This window comes from Struthio camelus, chromosome 2 (genome assembly GCF_040807025.1).
Source record: "Struthio camelus isolate bStrCam1 chromosome 2, bStrCam1.hap1, whole genome shotgun sequence".
Lineage (NCBI taxonomy): Eukaryota > Metazoa > Chordata > Aves > Struthioniformes > Struthionidae > Struthio > Struthio camelus.
Window position 1 is genome coordinate 99,348,870 of NC_090943.1, and position 24,008 is coordinate 99,372,877.

Here is a 24,008-nt window from a genome sequence, read left to right on the forward strand (position 1 = left end):
GAAGTCTCAGCGGCTCTGGAAAATCAAATTCAAGGCTTCTCAACCTGGACATTCGAAAATACAAGCATTCAAATGTCTGCCCACTCCTTCAAACCTGGGCCTCATGCTCGGTCATACTGAATTATTTGGGATACTCAGGCCAAAAGGTGCAAAAGAGCTTTGCTGGAGGCAGGGTGTTGACTAGATGTGTGCAACTTGTAGATAAGGAAAAAAGCAGTACCTCATTCTGCCACCTGTCTGGTTTTTTGTTGAGGAAGAGAAGCCAGTGATGATCTTTCTGTGCTACAATTTCCAGCCGCTGGCAATGCTTCGCTCATCTGTCTTCCACATAAGTCCAAACCTAACTTCTCACTGACATAATTAGACTTTAAGGTTCAAAGATACTGTGCTAGTCATGTCGTATGGTGTCTTGTATCTTTATATTGATCCCTGTGTCAGTGGAAGCATAATGGACTCAGCGTATGTAATTCTGCTGTGCAGTTTTTGCAACTTCATGTTTAACTGCGGCTAACCATTGAAAAAGGATCATACGAAGCCACAAATCAGGCTTCTCAACGCTATGGAGGATGAAAAAGCTCCCTATTGCTTCTCTATAGGCATTAAAACAGGAAATTACTGTGCAGAGGAAGCTCCAGGTGGCTGATGGTGTGATTGTTCTCCCAGCACCAACCAGTTGCCCGTTCCTCGTGTTTCTAACGCAGAACAGACATCAGCCCCTGCCCTTTGCTCAGCAGTCAGATTCAGAAGCAGCTCAGTGACCCCGGAGATAGGCCACACTGCGTTTGGTCAAAAGATGACTAAGAGGCACTAGGGCCGACTTTGGGCTCAGAGTGGAGCGCTTGAGGGACAGCCCGGGAAAGACTTAATTTTGCCCAAACCCAGGCAGACCAAAAGCCAGTCCTTTATAAGGTCGGAGACACAAAGTTTTGCGGTGCACCGGGGGGGGGGGGGGGGGCAGCGCCGCCAGCCCCCTCCTTCCCCTCCCCCCGGCGGTGTCGCCTCAGGGCCGGGCGGCGCGCAGCGCGCCCGTTACAACGGTCGCCGCTGTGGGGGGCGGGGAGGGGCGGGCAAGATGTCGGCAGGGCGGCGCCGCGGGGCGCTGGGCACCCGGCGGGCGGCGGGAAGAGGCGCCATTTCCTCTGCCCTTCCTTTGCCCTTAAGGCCGCTGTGGGGCGGCGCTGCCCGCAACGCGCCCCGCGCCCCGCGCCCCGCGCCCCGCGCCCCGCGCCCCGCACAGGGCCAGCGGCTGTGCCGCGGGCTGCCTCCGCGCCCCCTGCTCCCCCGGCAGGTGGAGAGAGGCGGGTGGCGACGGCGGGAGAAGCGGGCAGGAAGGCGGCCGGCTGCTCTGCTAAAAACAGCCCGCTCCTAATAAAGCGATGGGGCGCCGCTATCCCCGCGCCCTATAAATACGCTCCGTGCGCGGCCGGCGGGCTTTGGCCGCCGCGGCTTTGCAGGCGGCGCCCGGCGCGGCGGAGGCAGCGCAGCGCAGCGCAGCGGGGCGGGGGGGCCAGCACCGCCCGCGACCCCCCGCGCCCCGCTACCCCAGCAAGATGCCCCGGGTAGACGCAGACCTCAAACTGGACTTTAAAGATGTCCTGCTCAGACCCAAAAGAAGCAGCCTCAAAAGCAGATCAGAGGTGGGGGCTTTCGGAACAAGCATGCTTTTTCTTCGCTCTTAGCGCGTAACTTCCTTAACCTCCCCCTTTCTCTCCTCCTCTCCCTCCCTCCCTCCATTCCCTTCTACTTCCCAATCTAACCTAGCGATGTCCCCCCTCCCCGCCCCACTCGGTCAAAACGTCCTGCAGGCAGCGGGGGAGGAGGGAGGCCGGGGCCGGGGTGAGGAGCCCGCGGCGCCCCCCCCCCCCCTTTCCCCGGGGCGAGCCGGGCCCCGGTCCCGGCGGCGGCGGGCGGTGCCCTCCCCCGCTCCGCAGCCAAAAAGGGAAAGGCGGGGGGGGGGTGGGGAAGGGGGTTGTTCCTAGCAGGTGCCTCTGCGGGTTTCTGCGGCGCTCGGGCTAGGAGCCGAAGGTGACCTCCGCCTCCCGTGGGGGGCTGCCGGCCCGAAAGCGATCAGTGGGCAGCGTGACACGTCCCCTCCGCAGGGGAAAGGGGTCTCCAGTTAGCTGCTGGGGGTGCAGGCCACCTGGGTGGTGGGCAGCGCTGTTACAGATGAACTGAAATGCTCTTAAAAAAAAAAAAAAAAAACAAGACAGCGAAGATGCTCGGGAACACCTGCCATGGCTCAGCTTGCTGCGATCGTGCTCGGTTGGGGACCTGGGACGGCGTGTTTCTCCCTCAGTTGCGTTAGCCCCCCGCGGCCTGCCTTGTCCCCTGGCGATGCGGTCTGCACAGGCAGAGCTCAGCCGCGCCCCGCGCCCCCCCCCCCCCCCAGCCCAGGCCGCACGGGTCTCGCCTTCCCTCTGCCTGTGGGCCACTGTTAGCCAGGATATTCCTGTAATTATTTCTGACCTGGGACTGGGAAAGGCCCCGCAAAATCTTCTGGGGGCTGCCTCTACAAAGGAGATGGCTGCCTCAGGATTGACGATGCCTTTCCCGTTTACCTCACCTAACCCCAAGGTTAGAGGAGGATTTGCTTTGGTTAACGAAGGAATTACATTGTGTTGGGGGATGGAAGAAGGATTAAGCTTTTCTCTGGGGGAAGTGGAGTTGTGAGAGAGAGACACTGGGACGAATCAGACATGGTAGAAAGACAGGACTGGAAAGGGAACAGGTGTCCATGTGTATTAGGGGCATGCGGCCAGGGGTTTTGAGGCCAGCAGTCAATTAAAGCAGAACCTTTATGCTATTAACAAAGGAGGCCGCCTTGGTGGAATGGTAATCTCAGGTTAGTCCCCTTCTATTTACAAAGAACAGTGTCTGGGCTGAATAGCTGGGCATCGTGGTCAGTTAGTGTCTCATAAAGCCTGTAGACACTTTCCAGACATTTACTTAGGGACCATGTAGGGGTCTCTTTAAAATTCAGTGTGCTGGCCTGACAAACAGGTGGAGCCATGCTCCACCGAGTGACACACGGCCTCTTTTTTAAGTGCAGTGTTTTGTATATTTAGCTGTGTGCAGGCTGTGGAAAGAAGGGCTGCTGGGAAGGGAAAATGATAGGAGGAACACGAGCTGATATGGCAAGGTTGTCATGGGTGGCTATGATGAACTGTTAAAAGCTTTTCACATGAGAGAAAGTGCATGACATGAAGGGGGTCAGTGAAAACTGATGAAGGTTAAGAAATTGGACACCATCACAGAGGCTGTAGCAACAGGAATAAACAGTGTCTGTGAGAACCAGATCTGAAATGGACAACCCCAGTCTGCTTCAAAACAAGAATATAAATAAATGATTCTGGCAAAGGAACAGAGGCAGCTTACTACAGTGCCTGTTACCCAGCAAGCTGCTGCTTTGAAGTTTATATCAGCAAGTGACTGCTTCTTTGGTGTGAAAGTCTCGTTTTGCATGAAGATAGCTTTTTGTGCAGTAGCTGGAATTAAGTCAGCTTCTTGGAGAGGCAGTTTGGGCTGTGTGCAGCTCTTCTTCTAGGTCTGCTGTGTTGATACTTGAGTTTGATTCTTGGCACTGTCTTCATTTCTCATGGTTACTTTCTCTTTTTGAAAAGATACCAGAAAATTGGACATGTGAATTCAAGTGTCAAAAATGGTTAAAGCATTGATTGGAGTGGGAGACTGTAGGGGTACAGCACTGCCAATGTGTGGAGTCTTGATGCTTGTGTAAGCTGCTATTCTTGCCTTTGCTGGACTTACCTCTGTAGGTTGTCCATTTTGTCTGCCAAGTGTCCTTTTGGAAATCTAGCCACTAACTTAAACTAGTAAATAAGCCCAGGGAGCTTTAGGTTAGATAATCAGTATGCTGCAGAGCAGCCAATGTTCTAGTACTTTCACTTATTAAAGATCTTGGTAGGAGTTATAAAACACATTTAGTGATTTTTTTTTTTCCTGAGGAAACTTTTGCCATTGTTGAATAATGCTGAACGATCCTAGAGTCCGAAGTCTCTACATGTGTAGAACAACAAGCTATGAATTAGCTGTTAGCACTCGGAATGAGATTTTGGAGTTGTGCATCTCTGAAGCATCAGCTCAGCAGCATTCAAAAAAAAGTGTCGAAGGGACGATCAGAAGTGTTACAGAAGATATTAAGCAAAACTGGATGGCGTTATCCTTAGTACACAGTTCTGATTATCCCCTCACAAGAATAGCATAATAGGTCAGAAGAGATTCAGAGAATGGCAGCAAGGATAATCAGCCGTATTGACTAGCTTTCACATGAGGACAAAACTAAACAAATTAGGACTATCGAATATGGAAAAGAAGCGACTGTGGAGGATATGTTAGAAAGTGAGGGTTAGAATGAAAAAGATGAAACTGGGAAATGGCTGTTCATTGTCTCTCACGAGAAGAAATAGGAAGCACTGACTGTAATTATCAGGCAAAGGTTATACTTTTTTAGGCAACGTGTAATTTGAGCTTTGGAATTTATTGCTGTAAGAGATTGAGGAGGCTAAAAGTATTAAATGGATTTAAAAAGGTACGGGGCAAATTCTTTATGTCCACGAGTGGCTATTTAGCACAATGGATTGGAGAATACTTCGGTCTTGGATCTTTAAACATCAGGTTCTTGGGACCTGGGAAGGTAAACTGGGGTAAGAGAGTCTTCAAAACTTGCATTGTTCTTACGTTCCCTTTCCAAACATCTGATACTGGCTGTTCAGAGAACTAGGGCAATGGATGAACATCTCCAGCCCAGCGTGGCATTTCGCCTGTTCTTAGACACCAGAAGCCTTATTAGTGGAAGCCTGCAGTTATCCCCCACAAAACGCCTGCCGTTATAGTATTATCAGTTGTAAGGATAATTGTGTGAGATCCACCTATCTGGCTGGCTACGGGAAGTCGTATATGAGAAGTTCCAGTAAGTGGAAGTGAGGATCACTGAAAGAATAAAGGCCTTGTGTTTCATGTGTAGCTTCTCATCTTGTTGCTGTCTTTTCTTAAACAAGCTCATCCTTCTTTTCTTCTTCTCTTTCAAGTTCATGTGAAAGGGACCTTTTTCTCTATATTAGTGTAAGGCAGTGGTTCTGGTACTACTGTCTGTGTAGAAATGGTCACATGATTCTCTGTTTCTTCCTTGGCTCCAGTTAATAAATTGCATTAGAAGTGACTAAAATACATTAAACGCCTTCCTCATGCATTCTCGTATTTTCTATTATTAGCTGCGGCTAAAATTGCCATAAGCATATCATGTCATCAGCTCTGAGTGTTCCTGGGTAAGGCTGCAGTGAGGAATAGTGAAAATTGTTAAAGAGCCTTCATGTGTTACTTCAGAAACTAACATAATATCTTAATGTTGTGCATTTCTTAGGTTTCTTTTCCCCCCTTCTGGGAGGATGCTAAGTGGACCTGTGGGAACTGGTACCAAAACTGGTACAAATTTGATATTACTCTTTGCAAGCATGAGGGTCAAAATGGTGTTGGTGTTGCCATGATCATTTGAGGATGCTTAAGAAGAAATAACGCTGAAGGTGAAGGCTAATGCAATTGTAAGGAATGAATTTAGAAGCCAGCTGCCTAACGGATTATTAAGGCAGGATATGATTGTATGGTATGGCAAAAGTGCTGGCAAGGAGGTTGTAATTGCACTGTCATAGAAACCCACAGCCAAAAGTCAGAGCTTGATTGTGAATTACTGTATTGTCATGTACATTAAAGGTTGAGACAAAGCTCTGTATGACCTAGAGTCAAAAGGAGTTCCATCTCTGACCTCTGTGAAATTAGGACTTCACCTCAGGTTTCTCAGCCAGCCAGCCAGCCAAACACCTGAGGTCACTTCTGTGTAAAATCATCCACAGTTCTCTTTGTCCTTTCTTTCCTTTCCCTATCTGTCTCTTCCAAACCCTTACTTGTTTTTCTGTTTTGATTCTCTCTTTCCTTGGCAAGAGCTCCCTTTAATGCAGAAAGCTATTTTATATTTTTGTTCTTATTTGGAAGGCAGCAGTTGTAACAAAATAAATAATGAAATTAAGTGAGGCAGTAGTGGGATGGAAGAAGGAAGAAAGGGAACTGTGAGCAAAATGAAGAAGCAGTGTCCAAACTTGCCATCGCTGAAGTCGGTGACAAAACTCCTGTTAGCTTGCAATCAATTACTTAAAAGTACATGTGCATGTTCCTTACAGGTTGACCTCATGCGCACCTTTACTTTCCGCAACTCCAAGCAGACATACACAGGAATTCCCATTATAGTGGCGAACATGGACACTGTGGGAACATTTGAAATGGCTGTGGTTATGGCTAAAGTAAGTCTTGAGTCTCACTTCTGCAACAGTTGGGAAGTTATTGGGTGACAGCAAATGGCCCCTGTTTGTTTTTAGCTAAGCTTATTGGAGGATGAGTTAGACCATCCAGAATGAGAAAGTGTGCTTTCACTGCAAAACAGTGGTGCTTTTAAAGCAAGACATGAACCCCAAGACAGGGCTTCAGGAGTAAAATAGTTTCAGTGGAGATGTTTAATGAGACATTTCTACCTTGGTAGTATCTCAGCTTCGGGTGGAGGCTTCTAGAGCAGGCAGTTTTTGAGGTGTGTTTTGTGTTCGGTGCCAGAGAAATTTTATTAACGGACAAGGGATTTGAATCTGTCAGTTACTGGATAAGGTTGCAGCAGTCAGGAGTCATTAATTAATTAGCCTCTGGCCTCATCAAGCCTTACCTTAATCTCCTGCAGCGCATAGGCATATGCAAAATATTGGACCGTAACTTGGTTAAACTTATCAGAAGCCTAATCCTGAAAGATCTGCTAACTGTCCTAAGCCATCTTTGAAAAGCCATTTGGAGTTGTTTGGTTGTTACTCTTATGCACTGTTTCTAATTCTTTCAAGCAAGATGAGCCTATACGTAAAATGAGAGTTTCTGATCCTGTTAATTCTGCAGCTGAGGGAAAGATGACTGACTTGGACATTAATATCAGTTTTCTTATTTTTGCTAGCATGCAATGTTCACTGCAATTCACAAGCATTATTCTCTGGAAGAATGGAAACTGTTTGCTGCCAGTCACCCAGAATGCCTTGAGGTACATTTTCATACTGTAAATTACTATGGTTTGTTGCTTTGTACTGAATTCACATACACTGGGGTCTCTTGTGAATACTGTTGTCAAGTGAGGCTTTGGGGAATTAAGATATCTGCTGTTCTTAAATGCATCAAGGGAAGTGGATTGTCTGGGTTTAAAAAGAAAGCTGTGCAGCTCCATTGTGAAAGTGCATATATTAAGATGCACAAAGCAAAGTTTGTGTACACCTAAAATGGAAAGAGAGAAGTATCATGAGCAAACAAGAAGGGAGTTATGTAGGAGTTGGTCTAACTGTTGTGCTCCTGTTGCTGTTGGAAGCTGTGGTAGTGCTGGTGAGGGAGGAGCCCAAGATCATAAACACAAATGCAACTCAGCTACAAGCTGGCCCCACGTGCCCTCGTTCTAGGCGGGGACTTGACTCTCAGGTATGCAAGCAGTCCCAGTTCCTGTGGGCTGGAGTGGCCCAGGCGCTGGGCCTCAAAAATAGGAGAGGCAGGGATGAGCGCTAAAGTTGTCAGAGCGTACATGTGTTCTCCATTTCCCTTCTTGCGCTAGAGCTCATGCTGTGCCACTAACTGTGCTACACCCCTCGTTCACGGGGTCCTAGCCTGAACTATTACAAAGAGACACCACTTAATACATTTAAACATCTGTTTAGGTTCAGACTTTTTACACACCCAAATTTCTTCTGTATTCTTGTGGCAGACCCATATTCCAAGAGAGAGAGTTTCAGTGGGAGAGCATGCTTGGCTGTCTCTCCTCCCCCATAAAGTTCAATGCAGTTTTGAAGAGTTTTCCTGTTTGAAAAAGAATGCCACACAGCTGTATTGTATCATCACCTGTGCTTCATTTTGGAATTATAATGTAAAGATTATTGATTACTGGAGTGTCTGAAAGCCAGCCTGTCCTTTAGGTTCATCAGGGCTTTTTATATGTTACTGTGGTCCCAGGAACATACAGTATCTGAACACTCTCATTTAGATAGCTCATTTTGTGGTTCATAATCATTGCATTAGACTCTCCTAGTGATTAAATACTGACTTCCTCTTTGACCTTGGATCTCTGCAGAGGTTTTATGGGCGTCAGCTGTGGAAGCTATTTTTTTTTATTGGAAATAACTCATACGAAGACAAAGGAGGAAGGAATCTGCTTGTTTTTGAGGGTAGATCAAGGGAGGGTTCGGTGAACTGAAAGGTCCAAACGCCAATGTGACAGTGCCCAGTTTTTGCCACTCTGCATTCCTGGAAACCTACCAAGTTAAGGCTCCTATGTTTTTTGTTAATCTGAGTGCTGTTGAGCCTTCACCCATCTCAGGTGATTATATTTGTCTATGAGAATCCACTTGTCAATGAAGAGCTCATAAAACGCTAATTTTGCTTTATTTAAGAGCCTTTAAACAGAACACAGGTAGCAAATTGATATTCCCAGAAAGGTATTTATGTTACATACTATGACTTTCACTAGTTTCCAGCACAGGTTTCCCTTGAAGTCCCCCCGAGACTATGCAGAAGCAGATTTATGGAGTGTGTATTTATCCCAGTTTTTTTTACAAACAATGCACCATTTGTTCTCCTTCTGTCTTTCTAGCATGTAGCTGTAAGCTCAGGCAGTGGAAAAGCTGATCTGGACAAGCTAAAAAGTATTCTAGAGGCCATTCCACCTATCAGATTCATCTGCTTGGATGTGGCAAATGGCTATTCAGAGCACTTTGTGGAGTTTGTGAAGTCTGTCCGTGCCCTGTTCCCAAATCACACCATTATGGTAAGTGTGTTGAGTGTGTTGAAAGGAGAAGAGGATGCAAGTTCTGTCCAGGAACAGGGCCCAGGGTTTGGTTAGCAGGCATCAGCAGCTCTGCCGTATTTCCATCAGTTCTGAGCCCTCATTTAAAAAAAAAAAAAAGAAAGAAAAAAAAGAAAAAAGAAAAAAAGTGTTCTCTAATGGTCTGGCTCAAGCCTCCTGTCTTCAGGACAAATTTATGTGGACAGATGTCCTTCTAAGAATATAGAGGGCAGCTCTATTCATCTCCCTTTTCATTTCAGCAGGATGTTGACTCAGGGCCAAATGACGACTGTTTAATAACATATTGGCGTTGTCAGTCTTCCACTGCTGATAATTTCTGTGGGAACATTGAGTGTGTACTCTGATACAGCAGTTGGACATTGGCATGGCAGGCTGGGTGGATCCAGTTTTTCTCCTACTCACATCCTCCTTCCCACACCAGCTATGAGCTCTAATCATAAAGCGTGTAGGTTTATTCTGGCGGTTCCAAGCTGAGGTTTGCTGGGGGAATATGCCAACATTTCTGGCAAAATGAGGCTAATAGCTTTTTTGGTCTCATCTCTTAGGTCACTATGAAGACTGAACCCTGAAGGTAGACTAAACCCTTGCCTGTCATGGGGTGTTGTGCAATTGTGAGCGGGGTCATCAGATCAGGGAGCAGAACAGTCAGCATGGGGGCTTTTCATGCTCCTTCTATGATCGTCCCATCCCTTCTGAGACTACTAATGCCATGCTTCATCCAGCCCTTCTGCACTAAGAGTAGGGTGCTTGCATCAGCATGGGACTCCTTGCAGCAGAGCCCTACTGCTTCTGCTTGCTTCCCAGGGCCCTTGAGGAAACAGGATCGGAACTGGTTTCCAAGACAGTAGCAGAAATTTTGGAACAAGTAGCAGACTCTTAACAAGGCCTCTGGCCTTTCTTCAGGCCAGTGCAGCAAGAAGTCATGCGCTTAGGCAAAACCTTGCCACTCTTTTCGTGCCAGGCACAAAACTCCACACACTTAAAATAAATGTGGAATTAAAACGGTCTTAAATGCATGATCTGACTTGGTTCAACAGGGAGCTGCATGTTCAAGCAGCTTGGAGGAGCCTATAATCCTTCCTCCCGTGTGGGCTAAAGCCACAGAGAAAATAAACAGTTGGATTCTGTGGGGGAAAAAATGTGACTGAACATTCTTGCCTGCTGAATGGTGGTGGTATTGTAAAATGGAAGTGGCTGGAGTGCCTGTGGTGTTCTGGGCTCCTGCAGAATAATAGGAATACTGCAACAGCTCCCCGCAGAGGTAGGAGCCTTTTTGGCATGCACAAATTTTCCATGACTTTGGGGAGAGCCTTTGGAAGTACAAAATGATAGGTATGGGCCTTTTCAGCTGCCCGCTTCACGTTCACTGCAGTGAGGGAAGGAGCTGCCTGCCTGCTCTGGATTTGAAGCAATGTCCCTGGTGATCTGGTTACTTCAGTGTGTCCGCCTTCCAGGGTCGGTGGAGGGAGAGAGTTAAACCACAGAGTAAAAACCAAACCAAACCAAACCAAACCAAAAAACTTTCAAGAGTGGAGAGAAAATGGTGTTATTTCCCACCAACCACCTCCGCACAGACTGCTGACTTTGCTGACTGAAGAGGGAACCCAGCCTTGAAGTTAGTCTAGAGGAATTGTCTAGGAGACACAGGAGGTCCGTATCAAAGTCAGGTATTAGCCCAAGATCCTTAAGCCAGTCTCACGCACTTCCCACATCTGTTAAACTGCCTTCTTAGTTGTTGCGTTCTCTCTGTTTCTGTGACTAAGGTTGTTCTTACTTTAAGTCTTGTTGTCCTGACAGCACCACCTACTTGAGTACATATGCAGCCCTGACTTGTTCAGTTGCTTTCTCTGATTGTAGCTCCCTTCTCCATCCATGGTTGTGTTTTTCATCTCCTGCACAGGGATATATTTCCATTCCTAAAGGCGTGCTAGCAGATTCGGGGTATTCAAAAACCACTTATGTTCCTAAGACTGCAGTGTCCATGCAGTCCCTGTAAGCCTCTGATTCAGCTAGGCAGACACACACCTCTCCCCCACCCTCAAATGACTTTGTTTCACATTCTGCGCCAGAATGGCCTTTTGGAGCTATTCCTGGCAAAAATGCAGCTCATCTAGGCTCTCTTTATGATACTCAGTAAGACGTGTCCTGCTGCTACCTATTCTGTGGCTGCTTCCATGTCTCTGTGCTACCCCTGCAGTATGCTCTCTGCTGTTGTGGTTTTCAGGCAAAAGAGCTAGCAGTTAAATACGAGTATAAAAATAAAGGAGCTGTCTCATAGCTGAAAGTGATCTCCAGGAGCATGCAGGCTGCCCTATTTGCTTTTCTCCTCAGCATGACCATTCATTCCACAGTCAGCTGCAGCGCAGTATAAAACAGTAACCCAACCCCGGGTCTCAGGGAATGTTTGTTCCGAGGGGCCATGTAATGGCTTCAGCTCTGAGGCTGAAAGGTGATGTGGAAGGCAGCTGTGATTAACGTAGTACTCTCCATGGCCAATACGCCAGCGCCGATGGAGGATGTGTCTTGTGTAAAGGCCTTTTCAAGAGCAGGATTTTGCTTTTTTAAATACTTCCTTTTATAATCACAATACCTTATTTTCTTCTGGCTGGCTCTGATATAAGACTTTCTCACTCCTGCCTCTCATATTTATAAAGAAGATCAGTTTCTCCGCTGAACTCAAGAGGAAACGGAGGCACAAAGGAACAACATGGTTTACTCTATATTACTAATTATAGTGAGGATGGAGGAAGAAGCAGAAGCCAGGTCTCCTGAGTGTCCCACAAATGTGGCTCTGCTTTCCTGAGTCAGAGTAACGGTCCAGTGGAGTGTTCTGCTGTACCACAGCATGAAGTGTTGGGATTGCGCCTGCTCGCACTGAAGTCGAGAGCAAAACTTCAGCTGGCGCATTCATGGTGCAGGGTCAGTGCCATTTATGTTCCAGTAAAATTAGTTCATATTTATTATTGTAATTACAAAGGTTAAGGCTCTTCCATTTCACTGGAAGTCTATTTAACAAGCTAACATACTGTGCAGGCAAGCTTTGCCAAGTATTTATCCTGAATTTTCCTTTTTCTAGTGTTCTCTTACTGTTCATTAAGCAGAAGAAGCCGTAGAGAGGGGAGCAGTGATTGTGGCAGGGAGGAAGAGGCTGGGGGAGGAGCACGTTTGCAGATGGTGTGGCACCCAGAAGATGTGGGCCAGAGAAGGAGGCAAGCAGATCACAAAGCAGGAACAGAGGGAAATAACAGCTACCAAAAACCATTACTCCTCTTGGAGTCAGTAATAGCACTTACAGAGGGCTCAGTGGAAGCAGAATTCAGTCAGATGAAGCCATGCGGACACCTCTCAGTTTATCTCTGGAACCAGTGCCAGGGTCAGTGCAGACATAGTGTGTCTACCTGGGCTTGGGTCCCAGAGGGGGGCCAGTTGGGATTACAGGGTAGGAGACAGTGATGTTGCTGCAGCTGTCTTGGGTCAGTCACAATACTGAGTGCACCACCCCCGTGGGACAGCTCAGTTCAGGGCAGGGCACTGTCTCTCCATCTTATGATAAAGCACCCTTTGCTTTGGTGGGTGAGAAGTGTCCTTTGGCAGTGTTCCTTATAGTGTGGAGGCACAGACTGTGCTTCTCCCTCTAGGATACAAGAAGAAAGTTTGAGAACTGTTGTCACAGACACTTCTCTCCAGCTTGATCCATTGCCATTTGCCAGCAGCTTTCAATCAGTGCAGCAGTGTTCCTGTCTCAGTCAGTGTGAGTCGATATTTATAGCAGGCTTTTATGAAGCACAGTATCAAATGCCTGACTGAAATGCAGAGGCACTGCCCTACTGCCTTCACTAATTTTGTATCTCTGTCAGAGGAGCTATAGCCTTTATAATCCCATTAGGTGAAATCTTGATCCCATTAAAGTCGTCAGTGAGACTCCCTTTGACTTCTTTGAGGCTAGGACTTTCCCCAGGATTGACCCACAGTTCGGTCATCCTGGGTAGTTCTAGAACGAGGCAGGGTGATGCTCACTGAAACCTCACACTGAGCAGTGGTACAGCTGAATGTCATCCTGAGCGTGTAAGGCCCACAGCCAGGGTAATTTGCTGTAGCTCCTAGTAACTGACTGCATTGAAAGCATGCTGGTTTACCTGAGCTGCAGGGGCTTTTCAGTTATTACTGGTGCTGTTATTTTACTGCCAGGCGTAGCAAAGTTAGATTAGCAGTATGGTAATTATTAGAGTGTATCTCTTTCAAGAAAGCCAGTTCTCCAGCAATTTAGCAGTGCATTGGTACTTTAAGATGGGCACAGTTTTCACTAATACAATACATCCAGCAATGATTATGTTCTCTGACTGCTTCCCCAAATACACCACAAAGCGTATTGTCTGTGGTGGGCTTCTTTGTACAATTTCCAATTACTTTACTTTCTGTGTGTCCTTAGTTAATTTTAAGGGACTTTCATCTCTGTAGTCTCCGTCTTTCTGTATTCACCTTTCAGATTTTTTTTAGTTGAAGTAATCTGGCTTCTCTGGCTGGAGGACCCTGCTTTCCCTGCTCTTCAGCTCTGATAACTGGTCTCAGATACTGTAGCTGTATCTTTCTCTGGCAGTGTTTTTTGTCTACCCTGAGGTCTGCAAAAAGTATCTAAGTGAAGGAAGCCTGTATCTGGCTGGTGAAAACTGCTATGTAGAGCTCCACATCTTTTCTGAAAAATTGTTAAGAATCTACAAATTCAGAAGGACTGAAACCACTGGTCTGTGTGCATGCATTCCAGGAAAAAATGTATGCAGGGGACATAAGTGCTTCTCCTTGCTAGGATGAGCACTTTGAATCAACATATGCAGTTACAACATTCTCTAGTGGTACTTTAACATTAAACGTCTGGTTAGCTTTTCTGAAGAGACAATCTGACAACCTGCTATGCTCTGCTGATTAGAAGACACTGCTGTTTAACTTAAGTAGATCTTTGATCCCAAATCTCATGGAGCCACTGACTTTAATGCCCATTTGTCCCCATTTGTAAATCTGTTGCATGTACTCCAGAATTTCACTAAGTCATCGTGTACTGAGTATCGTACTGCACAGGTAGTTATCTGCCTTCAAGATATAAACTGCTTCCTTAATGCTGTAAGCAGCATGCTCTCTGTCACCCTGTCTTGGAGTGTATGACATTTAGTACAGCAGATTGCTCCTGAGCAGAAAGGAAGCAGTACTTAGCTGGAAATGCTACACCTATTTATATTCTTTATTTCCCAACAATTGTCTTTTATTACTATTATTTTTTTAAATCAATATCCTGCAGTTTTCAGAAAAGTTAAGTGGTTCTGTGTTGTACACCGCAAGCTGCTGCCCAAACGTATCGTTTTGTTACGCGCCTCAGGTGGTGGCTTGCCAGCTGTTTCAGGCTCATGAAAGGGGGAAGTACAATTCATTAAAAATAAATAAATAGTGAATTACAAGCCAAAAATCAGTAAGCAGAGAGTGGGCCTCGCCCAGCGTTCTCTGGGCAGCTCCTGTTGACTTCACCAAGAGTTTTGTTTCAATAAAAACTAAGCAAATGTTGAGTAAGGATTTTAGAATTTACCTCCTGCTCTGCCTGTATCAGTATTGCTACAAACACCTGCTCTGTCCTGAAATATCGTTATATAAGAGGTTTTCTGAAGAGCTCCAAATTCTAAATTCAGATATCTCCAAAATGAATGGCCCATCTCAGTACCAGCACAAAGCTCAAAAGGGGTGATGTAGGGCAACTGGGCTCTTCTTTTGCGCAGGTTTATTTTGCACAGTTTTTGTTAGGAACATGCCGCAGACGTGAGACAAGCCACAGAGTTGAAATCCAAACCAGACCTGGATTTCAAACGTCGCTTCAGATCAGGGGTTACTGGACCAGTCACGAAATCATTTGGTTTCAGAATTGACCGATGTGGTCTGTTTAATCGCTGTGGCATGTGCAATGAACGATATGGTGAACTATATACCTTCTGGCTCAACTAGTAAAAGACCTGGATAAAACTCTACATAGCATCATTACTCTTTATTACACTAGTCCTAAAATCTCCCAAATATGTGATATTGTTCCTTCTGTCTAGGCAGGCAATGTGGTGACAGGAGAGATGGTAGAAGAACTTATTCTTTCTGGAGCAGATATTATTAAAGTGGGTATTGGACCAGGTAAGTCAAATCCAGGGTGACTTATGGTAAAGTTGTTGGAGCAATTGTCCAGATGGAATAGGTGTATAATGCTGAGCTGTTTGCTTGTGCACGAGGGTGCCTAGAACCACTCAGGTTAATGGAGTAACAGTGCCCTTGCCCGTAGTGTATTTGAGAAATACATGGGTGTGTGGTAGTTGTACATATTGCAAAGCTGTACTTGGAAGTGAAGATGCATATATCGTTGGAAGTACTGGGTTGCTGACATGATCAGTGATAATGTGTTGCGTTTAGGAACGATGCCTTTCCAACCTGTTAAAAAAAAGACTGAGTCAGCCCAGCTAAAGTTTAACTCATGCTCTGTTCAAGGTATCCACTTCTACTTTGGTGAAAGGAAAGACAGGTTTCTAAATAGCTTTATGATTTGTGTCCTGTTAAGATGAGATTGCCTGCCTTGTCAATGGCTTTAAGGTTGAAAGGCCATGAAGGACGTGTGAAGTATGGACAATATTGCCCCTACTCATTACTATCGCCTGGGAGCTCCAATACTAATGCTCTTATACGTTATTTATCACTGTAACATTCCTACAAATGGGAGGACTCTAAACTTCATACAGTCTTTTTCTTGCCTTTCCTTCCCTAATACTGCTGTCTGGCTTATACTGTTAAGAGTGTCTTTCCTTTTCTTCTTTCCCATCCCTGTCTGTCTGCTCGTGTGCTCCTTCCTCTGGCCACTTTCTTCATAGACTACAGCTAGGGTCAATACGTGTGGGCTAGATTTAAACTAGTCAGCACAAGCGCCACTGACAGTATAGCTGTGATCAGCCAGTGCAGCGCAGGCAGATTGTTTACTGCATGTTTCTAAGTGCTTATGGTCCATGAATGGATAAATTGAGCATGGCAAATGATGTAGTGAAGGTTGCAGTTATGCCCAGGAAGACAGTAAACAACAATAAATACTGCAAAATACTGGAAGAGTAAACAGCAGAGATGCTGTGGTGTGTTCGTCACAGGAAAGTTCAGATATAAAAGAAGAAATATTATACTCTGTAGTCACAAATTGGAAGCAATTAGTAGTAAATGCAGCGTAGAGTCCTCCCTGGGAACTTGCCAGAACAGATCTTCACAGGACAAAGAGCAAAAAAAAGCAAAGATAACAAACGTTCCTCACAAAAGACCAAATTTTGAATCTCCCTCTCTCTCAGACAATGATGCCTTCTGTGGAAAAAGTGAGTGATTTATTATAAAGCATTAGGCATTTAAGTACTTACTTACTTGCTTTAAAATTAATTTTTTTTCCTTCTTTGCAGGAATATTTCTCAGTGTTTACACTTTGCCAGCTCTTTGAAAGATAACTGAAAACTTTTACTTTACAAATAGTTGAAGTATACCTGAATATCAGCTGGGTAAAGGGATCCAAACTTCACTACATTTAATCTAAAATCTCTTCTGAATTTTTTATTACCATGTAGAATGCTATGATCTCTGTCCTAAATCATAAGACCTCAGATTGTCATAAAAGGGTTTTCATTTTGACTGTTAATTTGAGGGGAAAATAGAGAAGGCATTTCAAAAGATCTAAAGCCATGTTAAACTGGCATTGTAATGTTTGATATACATACACGTGTGTGTGTGTGTGTGTGTATACACTTTATATATATGCACACCATTTATATATATAAAAAATATAGCATTTATATATATAAAAAATATAGTTTTAGTAGATAATGTATTTTATTGTAATGTGACGCTATATAGCTTTCTGTTGATTATTTATCTTACTTTTTAAATACTATGCACTGGTTTTCTTATATTCTCAACTACTATTTCTTATATTCTCAACTACTGCGGTCAACCACATGTTTCTGCTTTAAGTGTTAAGCAAAAATTGGTTTCTCTCCCCCATGGAAAATTTACACAAAAAAGAAAAAAACACAGATGTTCCCAGGGAATTATTTTAAAAATATCTGTAGAAAAGAGATAACTAGAAATATTTCTTTATTGGAAGAAATATTCAGATTTAAATGTTGCTGCTGAACCTCATTGAAGTTGTGACTCTGGTCCCTTTGCCCCCCTTCTCTTCAGGCATCTCAGTTGGACTTCCTCTCCCGTGATGCAGTAACTCCCTCACCAGGAAGCATTACGGATGAGACCTAAACTGGGTGTTCTGGCCCTGGAGAAGAAGGGGGGTATTAGTCACCTGAATTACAACTCTCATGAATTGGTATGACAGCATTTCAAAACCAAAGTTTCTCTGTGTTCCTTTTGTCCATAAGAAGCTGACATTTGCAATAGAGACTTACTGGGTGGGAAAAAATAATACAGATAGATAGAAACACAGTTTTTCCACAAGAAAAAGAAAACAATCTATTTCCTTTCTGCCGGCCTAACTGGTTAAGTTTTTTTTTTTTCATTCTCTTGTCTAGGTTCTGTGTGCACCACTCGTGTTAAGACAGGCGTGGGCTATCCACAGCTGAGTGCTGTTATTGAGTGTGCAGACTCTGCACATGGCTTGAAAGGACATATCATTTCTGTAAGTAATTATCATCTGCTCTCAGATTCACACTGGGCAAATTGTTGTGGAACAGGAGAATCAAACAGTCCAGTACTGTCTGCGTGCTAAAGGTTATCCTTCTGTCATCTCCGGTTGACCCCTGTACTCGCTCTTAAGACAGTGGAGATGTAACCATAAAGAATAACCCACTCCTCCTATGTAAATAGAGAGATATAAATACTGAAAAAGACTTGGGCACCTTACTCCTATGTGTGCCTTTGGAAAGCTCCTTCTTAGCCCGTGAATGGAACAGAGTACGTTGCTGTGTGAACAGAATAGGAAGCATGACAGTGTTTTCATGCCAAGGCAGACAGTACTTCCTCTGAGAGATTTCTGAAAAATGAGTGAAAGTTAAACATGGCTCCCCTCAGAGAGTGGAACTGAGGGACAGGGTAGGCAGTAGAGGGGAGTACAAGGTAAAATGATATGTGCCCATCTATGTCCTTGTAGGTGGATGGATTCAGATGGCGTTCTAACAGAGCTCTCTTTGCAGAAGTAGGAGTGTTTGAGAGGTGGCTCTGTTGAGCACAGCTGGCGCACAAGCTGCTGCTGTTCTCACACAGCTCTGGGGAAATAATGAGCCTATGGAAAAATGAGGGTATGTTTTTATTTCTGCTCATGTCAGTTTCCTGTCCACCAGGAGGACCAAGCTTATCTCTTATACAGGAAGTAAATCTGGAAGCATGACCTCAGACCAAGCTAGATCACAACCTACAGCACCCAAAGGTCTTGTGTGCTTACACATGCCTAACTGATCTGTGTACCACCACAGAGGTTTGCACAGTCGGTCTGCAGGCTGCTTGTTAGGCAGCAAGTAACTGGGAAGGCACAGGGGCCATCCAGTGTGCTGTGCTTGCAGCTGCCCTCAGCCAACAGGTCTCCCACTGTGGCCCTAGGTGGGCTCACACACTGAATTTTGGATCTACTGCCAAGTGACATCACTGGAAGGCTCTGATTTGTTCAACCCAGTTGTGACTTGTTATCCTTGTGAGGAAGTGTATGTGCTGCAGAGGAAGGAGGGAAGAGGATTAAAAAAATGACTGGGGAAGGCAAAGGAACATGAAATGTTCTGATGGGAAAGGGTCTGATTTTATTTCTTGGAACTGTGGGTATAATGCAGCAGGGAAATAAGTATGTATTACAGTTGGAGCTCTCTTGCTCTTTATTGTTCATACATACGTATTCCCTTCTCTTCCTGATTCCCCTATATTACTTGGGTAGTGTTATGAATGTTTATGCCTGTAGCAGACAGTAGAACATGTATGCAGTACAGCATGAAAGACCTGCTCTTTACTATGAAGGGTTGGTAACTGTAGGTGCCATCCTAACAGTGACTCTGAGACCCATCCTGGTTTTACAATAACCATTTTTCTGCTAGCAACTTTCAGAAGAATGTTAATACCCTGATTTCCCAAGAAAACAAGTAGCTGTCTGCCTGTCTGCCAGTGGCCCTAGATGCAAGAGGGGGAAATAAAGCTAGCAGATATTATGACCCTACAGTGAGCCTGTGCAGCTGTGGGGCTCCATCTGATCTTTGAGACCGTTTCCTTGAAGTGCCAGGAGCCAAGATACACAGTGTTCTGCAGCTTTGGCAGCTAAGAGGTGGTGGTCAGATTGCTAGTCAGCATATGTGTACCAGCAGACATACCAGCTAGCCGGTGTTCGCACACCAGTGAGTAACCTTCAGGTTAATCGCAATATTTATTTTCTCTTACCCAGCCGGCACACCAAGAGGGATGGCTAGACAGGCACATGAAGGTGGGTATCGCAGTGGCCATTCTAAGGAAGACCGACAAGGGAGACCCACAAGGGAGTTTACTGCAGTTCTAAAATACCTAGGCTCATAGGAAAGCAAGTATCGTTAAATCTGCTGCTCACAGACCTGAAAGTTTGGTTTTTTTTTTTTTAATGCAGATGGGTCAGAAACGGGAATTAGATCAGTATTTCCCCCTGCTTTGGGGATCAGACCCAGGGTGTTTGTAGGGTGTGAGATCCAATGCTGCTTGTGCCTATTGGAGAGTAAGCAAAAAGACCCACCATCCCTTTTTCCTCACTTGAATCTCTCACGCCGAAATTGCTGGAGAGATTACAGTTGCTGAGAAAGTAATGCTGAAGAGGAATTGCTCTTCATGCTCATTCCAAGGAGAGTTGCCTTTGCTCAGAAACCATTGAAATGGAGCTATCTGGGAGGATAGGAAGGAACTATTCACAAGCATTTTAATACTTTAATTTCAAGGATATTGCAGTACAACTGAGGTGAGAAGAGCGCTTGGATCAAAGTTAGGATCAGTGAAACTGTGGGATTCCATATTTACAAATCCTTTCACTGATCTCAAGCTTGAAAACGCCCTCTTAAATTACTTTGATACGCAGCTTTTGTTGTGGCTGCTCACTCTGAACGCTTCTGCTATGCACCTCCCAACTCTTGAACTGTTGCCATTAAGAAAGTTGAACTGAACAGGTAGTTTTTTGATAATGTGCTTTTGAGCTCCATCCTGATGGCACCTGTGCATTTTAGCCATGCTGTACATTACTGAATGTTTTGCAACTTCTGGCCACAGAAAATGGCTTTCCTTACTGTGGTTCTTTCTGTCCCTTACCCACCAAAAGGGAAGGGATGACTTTTTTTGAATTGTGAGGGGGGGGGAAAAAAAAAAAAAAAGTGAGTCAAGGAAGTGCCTTTTCATCCTGATGGTGGGTTAGTTTGTTGCAAGTGTAACCTTTTTGTTGGAAATAAGTTCTGAACCCCTGTAGCATGGATCTTGATCCTAGACACACATCCCTAACATAGCGTGTGTTTAGACTGTTAAAAAAAAAAAGGAGATGATTCTGTGGTGTTCCTCCTCTTATGCTTTGGGGATGGATCAATTGCTGACCTGCCTAGGTTGTCAGTCTCAGTGAGCTCACACCTAAGAAACCTCTAGGCATTCCAGGAGGAGTATAGAAGTGCAGTTTAATACCTGTCTGCTACCGCATCTGGACAAAGAAAATGATGTTCGGCTGTAAGTGGGGTCTCTTACAACACTGCAGCTCACCTCTCTCAAGAGGGAGACTAGAGCAAGGCTGAGGATCTTTTGCCTGGATTCTGCAGCAGATGGGCATTGGTGTGTTGACTGGGAAAAAAAGCATGGCCTTTTGGTCATTGCCAGAGTTCTGGCAAGGGTAATACAAGAAGAGAGAGGTACCCTCCTGAGGGGAGACACCAAATAGGAGCAAACATAAGAATGTAATTGGGCCTAGGGGCAATAAGTAGACGTAGTAGAAGGCGTCTGGAGGAATACTGCCATTCTTATGTAAATTCAGAAAAGGGCATACTGTGCCTGAGCCAAAGGAGGTCTCTTCAGGCAGAGTATTAACCAGCCATCTACATGGATTAGGTGGGAGAAAACATGTCCAGCAGGTTTTGTTATCTTGATACAGAAGTAGCAGGAAGGATGTGAAAGGATTCAAAGCCTACAAGCTATCTTCATAATTTATGAGCAAAATCTGTTGAATATAGCTGATGATGTGATATGGTGAGTCCCTTGGAGTCTCTTTTCTTGCATCTGCTGTTTCGTCCGGTGCCTTCATCGAGTTACTCCTCTTTTCTGTTATGTTGTCACATCTTAAATATGAAGGGAAATAAGTGTCACTCCTACAATGAGATAGTGACAGTGCTGAGCACGGTACAGGCAGTGCGAGGAGCACAGCAGACTTGAAGGCTGTTCTCCATTAGCTCTGCTAGGATGGCAGCACACACTGGGAGTTTAAACGTTTGCATTACTGAAGTGATTATGTATGATTTTTGGAGCTGATATGTTGACTAAGAAGGTGACAATTTTTAGGCAGACATGATAGGCCAAGTGAGTGCCTAGTGTCTCTCTAGAGTCATGTACACAGCAAAGGGGGAGGTGAAATTGCCCCTGTTACTTTTCTCACACTAGACTTATCTCTAAGACTCAAAGCTTACCTCAGAAATGAATATTTCATTACTTACTGAAAGAAGAGAGGAAACTCTGTCTAAGGTACATCACCATTTCTGTCCCCTGCTATTTTGTACTGGAACCAATACTCTCATCTTTCAGTGACCACTGCATTGGTCTTGAGAAAGTGCAACAGTGATTTACAGTGGAGAGGCCGTTTAGCAGGGAGCTCCTCCAGAAATGCCCTACTTGAGATAAAGTTTCTATTTCTTGTAGGTCAGACAACTCCTTTCCTGGATAGACAGGCAGTCACATATCCTAGTAAGCCAGCAATGTGGGGAATGGAAGGCAGCCTTGCCTGTGGCCTCTCACATTTGGCTATCATCTGATAGAGATCCCTGTTTCCCCTTTGCCCTGCCCGAGTCAGGGGCATTCTGTGCAAAGGATGACTAAGGGTTTCTTCACCCAGCTACTGCCGTACCATCACTGCCTCCACACAGCACACTTCCCGCACAGGAAATCTGCCCAGCATGTGTACTTTATAATAGAAGCACCATATGTATTGTTTCTACTACTGTTATGTGCCACATTCTTTATAAAACTTCTGCATACCAAACAGCTATCTGCTGGTACTGTAGGAAAGGCTAGTTATACTGTTTATTAGAAAGATTGCTTGAGACTTATAAATTAGAATTTATACATTTATAAATTTATTATAAGTTGCATATGATCTTGACAAATACTCACAGTTCAAACTGGTTTTTCATCCTGTATTTCTTTCCTCAGGCTAAATGTTGCTATTGTAAAATGGTTCATCTGTTCTGCGAACAAGACTGGGGAAAATCGCATTGTTTTATCCATGTTACAATAATTCTGTTGTTTGGAAAGCTGTTTTCCTCTCTCCTTCACCTTAGCACCCAGTTATCTGAGTCATGCCCTCTGCAGGCCCCATGGAAACCCTTTCCAGTAGGGCTACTGTAGCAGAATCCCAGGTCTCCTGTGTTCACAGGGGATTTATGCAGGTAAATGTCCCCACAGCTCTGAGGCAGAGCCTGAGCCTGCAGCAAGCCCCGTGGCTATAGCCTAGCGGTTCATTTTGGGTCCAGACTCAGGCCCCCCTACTGGGAGCAGCTGGCCTGCAAGGGGAAGCCTCCCAGATTGAATACAGAAGCAGAGTCTTATTTTCTAAATCGACTACTTAATTTCTCACAAGTAATGAAGTGTTTTAATGCATATGGGTCTACTATTTACCGTCTTCCGCCGTGACTCCCTACTATGTCCCCTTTTTGTTTCCGTTTCTGTGAAACGGTGTCATTAAATTTATCCACTTTAGCAAAGTAAGTGGAGACATCTACAAATAAAGCACTGTGAATCATCATCGTTGGTTTCTTTTATCTTAAATGGTAACAACGCATGAGCTTTTTGGAAGCTCTCTTAATCTGTTTAGCATTTTGTAATTTGGTGACATTCTAAGTGATTTTTTTTTTTTTTTTTAAGCCAATGACTAATGATTGCACAGTAAGGCCAGATCCTCATGATACTTCTGGAGGTAGTAGGCCTCCATCACCCCCACTACTAGGATAATTATAAAAGTCAGATACTGAGCCGCCCAACAAGAATAACTGTAACCCATCTACCAGAGAGAGTCCCTAGCCAGCCTGTCCTCAGTCCGGCTGTAAAAGTTGGGCAAATTCCTAACACAAGGCTTTGAAGATTATTAGACCCCTTTTTCTAACTCTGCTCTTCCTCCCCCGACACACGTACGCACACTCGCATCCTCCTCCAGGCTCTGACAGGCTTGTCAGAGGGAGAGAGTTGCACAAGCAGAGCCCTTCACTGGTGGGAGAGATTCAGCTGTCAGCCCCGCACTCTTTTCTGGAGCTGACAGCAAGAGTGTCTAGCTCAACAAAAGGCATAATGCGCTAGAGGTTATCAGCAGATGGAATAAAAGCCTTTAAACTTCTGCCAAATGATGCTTCCAGTGCATACCCTTTGAATAGCCGCTCACTTTTGGATCCATCTGCTCAGTTTGTGTCTGAATCCTTTGTGTGCACGGAAAGGTTCTCGCATGCAGCCCTGCTGCCAGCTACCTGCCCAAATCTGCTCTAAAATGGATGATGGTGTAGGGGGTGCTCAGCCACTGGTCACGTGCAACCACCTTCACAGGGAGGTGAAGCAAAGTAAAGTAACCATACTGTCAGGGGAGCAGCTTCAAAAGCAGGAGACCTATTAGCGCTCTGCCAAGGGCACCGATCCTCAAAGGAGCAGGGAGCCCTCTCATGACAGTGACCATGTAGGAAAGTGGTCAGTATTTGTTACCTGATGCTTAGACCTTTACAAGATCCGAAGAACCACAGCACTCTGGTATGTGCTTTCCCTTTTTCACAGCCCTATCTCACCTACGTAACTTCCTTTCTGCCCAGTCAGCAACAACCTCTCGTCTGCCACTGCTTTGCTCTGCACCAAAACTGAAACACACGGGTTTAAAATGCTAAAGAACTGAAGTGATGTTGTTTCTCTGTCAGACAATGAGAAG

General features: G+C 45.1%; 2 protein-coding genes across 3 annotated transcripts in view; one reads left to right on the forward strand and one right to left on the reverse strand.

Moving 5' to 3' along the window:
• The window catches only part of ATXN1 (ataxin 1), a 287,878-nt gene that overhangs the window by 13,788 nt on the left and 250,082 nt on the right, over window positions 1-24,008 (reverse strand). The window lies entirely within an intron of this gene.
• Window positions 1,203-24,008, forward strand: part of GMPR (guanosine monophosphate reductase) — a 43,915-nt gene continuing 21,109 nt past the window's right edge. The window contains exons 1-6 of one of the 2 annotated variants that reach the window (XM_068931770.1): window positions 1,203-1,637; window positions 6,189-6,308; window positions 6,995-7,078; window positions 8,666-8,839; window positions 14,956-15,037; window positions 17,443-17,549. In XM_068931770.1, coding sequence (XP_068787871.1) covers window positions 1,551-1,637; window positions 6,189-6,308; window positions 6,995-7,078; window positions 8,666-8,839; window positions 14,956-15,037; window positions 17,443-17,549 — 654 coding nt within the window. In that variant the 5' untranslated portion in view covers window positions 1,203-1,550. The remainder of the gene's footprint in view (window positions 1,638-6,188; window positions 6,309-6,994; window positions 7,079-8,665; window positions 8,840-14,955; window positions 15,038-17,442; window positions 17,550-24,008) is intronic. The other variant, XM_068931772.1, reaches the window with a different exon arrangement.